The sequence below is a fragment of the Fibroporia radiculosa genome (genome assembly GCF_000313525.1).
Source record: "Fibroporia radiculosa TFFH 294 genomic supercontigs, scaffold5134, whole genome shotgun sequence".
NCBI classification, from domain to species: domain Eukaryota; kingdom Fungi; phylum Basidiomycota; class Agaricomycetes; order Polyporales; family Fibroporiaceae; genus Fibroporia; species Fibroporia radiculosa.
In genome coordinates, this window is record NW_012133734.1 from 1 (window position 1) to 4,795 (window position 4,795).

Consider the following 4,795-nt stretch of genomic DNA (forward strand, 5'->3'; position numbering starts at 1 on the left):
CCGCAGGCGCTTTCCGTCCCAAAAGATAAGTCAGGGGACGTGCAACCCTAGCCCCAGTCAGGAGCGTGAGTCAAACGCATTGGACTTCCCGATTAAGGGAGTGTATCCAAGAGGGTGAGTTAGCGTCATTAGGTTGGTAGGGTTCGGTTAGGTTAGGTTAGATTAGGTTGGGTTTGGTTCGAACAAACTTCGCCAATTTAAACCACCAGCCGCCAGCCTGCTCCTCGCGGAGACTTATATCGCCACCCTTTAGATAACACAGCTATTGCTGAGTATCATCGCCCAAGTCGGCCAGACGAAACACATCGTCCGGGTCGGCAAACTTGATGTCATCTTTACGCCACTTGTTGACACGATCGCCGAGATTGACTCCGCGTTTTCGTGACACTATCCAGCGTTTTCTGTGGTATCCCAACTTCAGGACATCTGGCACTTGCAGAAACTCTATGGGCGCTCCCCGTGACATACGCCCAGTATACACCATACAGCCGTGGGATTCGTTACTAAGGAGTGCCAAGGCCACCTGGCCTGCTTCTTGGGCGCCTCCCCCTGGTGATTCCTCCGAAGAGGGGCCAGGGTCAGGGGCTGGAGATTGGGGTCTGAGCCCCCAGCGGTCGTCATCAGGGGTGCGACGACCTTGATCGCCGTAGTGCCCTGACTGAGACGTGCTCTCCTGCACTTCACCCTCCTCACGATCCACGTCCATAGGATCAGGATCAGGAGAAGACCCACCGCTGACCAGAAGCCTTTCGACCTCTGCGCGTTCCGAGTCTCTGCCTGCCCGATTCAGAACCCTGCCGTACCCAAACTGGGACAGCAGCGCCTGATGCATTAACTGGGATGTATTAGTCCCGGTTCGCACTGCCTCATAGGCAACTGCGGCCGTTGAGCCCCATATCCGAGAGTACAAGACGTGCATATCACGTAATTCTTGTTCCCAGGTACCAACGATGACTTTTCCAAGTCCTTGAGCGTCGAACTTTTCCCACACGGGGTTGTAAGATGACTTCAACACAAACACAGAGGCGTTTTCCTGCCTCGCTACAGGTGTCTCAAAGCGCGAGTTCCACCGTGTTTGCCTGTAGTGTGAAATCCAAGATCTTAACAACGGGCCAGGATAGCCTCTAGCAATGTAGAGATCATACAGGTTCTCTAACGCCTCACGGTAATAAGACGGTCGAGAGCACAGTACTGCTAAACGGCTCATCTCGCCCAAGAAGGTGCCTTTTTTGACATCATTTGGGTGGTGAGATGCCCAGGGGATCCGTTCTAAGTGGTTACGCGCCTTGCGGTATGGCTTCCAATCGACCCATCCCTCAGGATCGATAGTAATAGACATATCCAGAAAAGCGACACTGAGATCACTCGCGTCCCACTCAATAGTACAACCTTCGAAGTGAATAGCTGATTCAAGAATCATAACTGCATCAGCAGCGCTATTTGCTCTCACAATGGAGAAGCAGTCGTCGATGTATCTATTATAGAAGACGATTCTAGGGTCACGCCAGTGCCCATCGCCATCTAGAAGCGCATGTTCCTCAAACCAAGCACCGAAGAGATTAGCAATGTCAGGTGAACAAGCCACCCCCATTGCAATCCCTCTGATTTGTTCATACGTCTTCCCGCCAAACTCAGTAATAAGGCGGCGCATAGCCAGCTGCATACACATGATAAACAGATGTTGTTGATCGGCTGATTGATTCAATCCTCCAGCAGGGTGCGCCTGCCACATTTTAGTCACTAGCCTGATAGCATATGACAAGGGAATGTTGGGATAGAATGCCACTACGTCACCAGTGACAAGCCAATACTTGCTATACGAAGCTTTATCCAGCACTAGTTCAGAGAGTCTCTGGGCCAATTGCTTAGTCCCTTTGCACACGAACGGGCGAGACTCAATGAGTGCTTTCAATTGCTTTGACACATACTTGGCCGCAGGACCCTGTGCACATGAGTGACAAGGGACGATCGGTCGCATTTTTACCGGGAATTTATGTATTTTAGGAATACCATAAAAGCCTGGTACGACCGACTCTACACGTGAGTCCTCTGGTATTTTAGACCGCAAGAAGCGAGCCAGTTGGTCATGGCGCAGTACATCCGACGCGAATGCTGCTGCCTTCCCAACCTCAGTATGTGTTTTTTCTAAAATCATTTGTCGCTCAGCATCAGAGATCTCTCTGTAGCTGGTTGTATCCGACAAAAGAAGTTGCGTGTGTTCAATGAACCATGTCCGGGTGACTACACATGACCCTAGATTTTTGTCTGTAGCAAGCACAATAAGGCCATTATCATGCAAGTACTTTCGAACTGTGTCCAGCCAGACCAAACCGGAGTTGGAGGCCCTGGCTTTTATCTGAGGTACGATGTCGCCGCAATATTGCGCAACGTAAGCATCCCCTGCAGAAAGGCCACATTCGATATAGTCATATGTTTTTTGTGCACGCTTGCGTGTATGCGGCACTTCGTAGTCAGGATCATATTCCTCACGACTTTCTTCATCCTTATTACTATTAGCCTCTTTGACATCAAAGATCAGTCGCCATCTTAGACGATCTTTGAAGTCCTCATATGCAGACTTAATAGCTGATTCATCAGGCGGTTTATACAGCATAAACTTCATCCCAGCAGAGATGTGCATTGCGATGGAATCAGGGATATATACATTAGGACCAGTGTGTACATAAGACCGAAATCTAGCCGCCCTTACAAGGTCAGGGGGCGCGATCAGAATGGCACACTTTGCGGCGATCCAAAGAGGTAAATCAGTCCAAGTGTCAGGAAAGGTGGCTGGATGATCGTACCTGATATGTCGAAGTTCGCAAAAACTTCTGTCTATCATACAAATCAATCTCGCGCCCTCCCTTTTCCCTTCCTGTCTGAGGACTCCGCCTGCTTCTTCTTCTGGGTGGCCTGTTGCTTGGCAGACGTTGCCTTTGCAGCCTGCGTGCCACTCCCTGAAGCTTTTGGCGGTTTTCCGCCCGTGGAGATACGAGCGGACTTCTTCTTCTGCGTTGGATGATACAGATCCAAGAAGAAGCCAGGTGAGTAAGCGTATGTCTTGAAGCACATCAAGACTTACCCCCTTATACAGCGATTTGGCGTCATCTCCCACCTTGCGATACCCCATTTTTTCTAAGGAAGCTGCGACGGCTCGTTGAACCTCCGCTTGCATGGCCGCTGTGCTGCTAGATGCTTCGCCCATTTCCACATCTGCGGTCTCCTTGATAACTGCCTTCTTTTGGCGAATCTGTGCTGCGCGGCGTGCCTTTGTCAACTCGAGGGTGATGACGGCGTTGCAGATTCGACCAAGTGCAGCCATGAGGGTTTTGTACTCCGACGCTATGACAGGGTTCGGAGTCCAGCCAGCAATGCGACTCTCCTGCACAGCGTGGCCGCTAGGAGTAGTCTGTCCTTCAACAGTCACAGACTCCCACTTTGCGTCCTTGCTGCGAGTCGCTAGGTCGTCGTATAGCTCACCGATGGTCTTAGCGATTGGTGGTAGTACGGTTTCCATAGCCAGCTGAGTTTCGAGATAGTTCATCTCCAGGACGCGCTGCTCGTACCACGCCTCTCGAAGCGTACACTGCACATCCTGTCTAAAGGCCTTCTGGCGCTCGTCTGCCCACGCCTGATAGACCTCTCCCTTAGCCCATTCTGCCGATACCTGCGGCAAGGCTAGCTTCATCCCCGCGATGTGGGGAGGAAGGGTGTCCGCACGTCGGTGCGCATCAAGTTGTGCCACAGACAACCTGACCGCTACCAACTTCTCCTGCTTCTTGCGAAGCTCTAGGAGGGGAACACGAAGGGAATCCCGGTAGGGACCCGGGATGACGTCCAAAACATCGTCTACGGAGGTAGCCATGGACAAGGCTCCGTAGCGAAGGTCGACTTTGCCAGCTGCATCTGAAACAGTAGCAGCGGCTGCGGCCAGGGACGTGGGGGAGACAGCGCGTCGAATAACGCCTGAACCCAAATACAAGTTAGCATTGCTGCTAACAGGCGAGGCAGAAGCACTCTGGGAACTAGAACCCACTCTGTGCGAAGAGCGCAGAGTGCCTCCCTGACTAGAGGGAGGAATTGGGAAGTGGGATGGAGCAGGAGACTCACCCTGCACTTGGTTGACCATGGTGTTGATGCGAGAGGTGGCGGCTAAAAAAATGGTTAGGTGGTCCGACATGAACGAGCCGCGAAGCGGCGAGTGAGTGGAGGATGGGGAGGATGAGGGTGCAGAGAGAGAGAAGGGGTGCCAAGCTATGGGGGGCAAGGCAGACTCTTTCGACAGATGTCTCATCAGCCCTTTCTCTGCTATACTTATACGCGACTCGGCGCTTCAGGCAGTACAAACGTACAAACTGAAATGCACCCATTGGCCCGGAGGGACAATGGGTTCCGTCGGCCTTAAGGGCGTTAGACGGACTTAACAATAGCTGTCCAATGGCGTAAGAGACTCAGCGCTCGGGCTCTGCATTAACCGGGTGCCGGAGGCGCCGATTAATCACATGTAGCATCACGCGCCTTCTAGACCCGGCCCGCGGAAGCGGCCGGGCCGATCACATGATCGGGCACGTGCCCGATGGCCGAGACCACGTGACCGTGGAAACTCGGGGTCGGGCTACAAGGGTCGGGCGACTTTTCATTGCCGCCCGTCCTGAGCTAGGTGTTGCAAGGCTGTCCCTGCATTGGTTTGTCGTGCTAAGTTGACTGACACCAGCCGTAGCATGGAGGCAACATCGCCGTACGCGCCGCAGGCGCTTTCCGTCCCAAAAGATAAGTCAGGGGACGTGCAACCCTA

At 52.8% G+C, this 4,795-nt stretch overlaps 2 protein-coding genes across 2 annotated transcripts; both read right to left on the bottom strand.

The window, feature by feature from the left end:
* Positions 1 to 262: 262 nt before the first annotated feature.
* Positions 263 to 2,641, bottom strand: FIBRA_08946 (uncharacterized protein; the record flags this gene model as incomplete). Its single annotated transcript, XM_012330554.1, has 1 exon — positions 263 to 2,641. The coding sequence occupies one exon, from the start codon at positions 2,639 to 2,641 to the stop codon at positions 263 to 265; it is 2,379 nt and encodes a 792-aa protein (XP_012185944.1).
* Positions 2,642 to 2,847: 206 nt separating this feature from the next.
* On the bottom strand, positions 2,848 to 4,129 carry FIBRA_08947 (uncharacterized protein; the record flags this gene model as incomplete). The annotated part of the gene is made up of 2 exons (XM_012330555.1): positions 2,848 to 3,009; positions 3,083 to 4,129. The coding sequence occupies 2 exons, from the start codon at positions 4,127 to 4,129 to the stop codon at positions 2,848 to 2,850; spliced, it is 1,209 nt and encodes a 402-aa protein (XP_012185945.1).
* Positions 4,130 to 4,795: the final 666 nt, after the last annotated feature.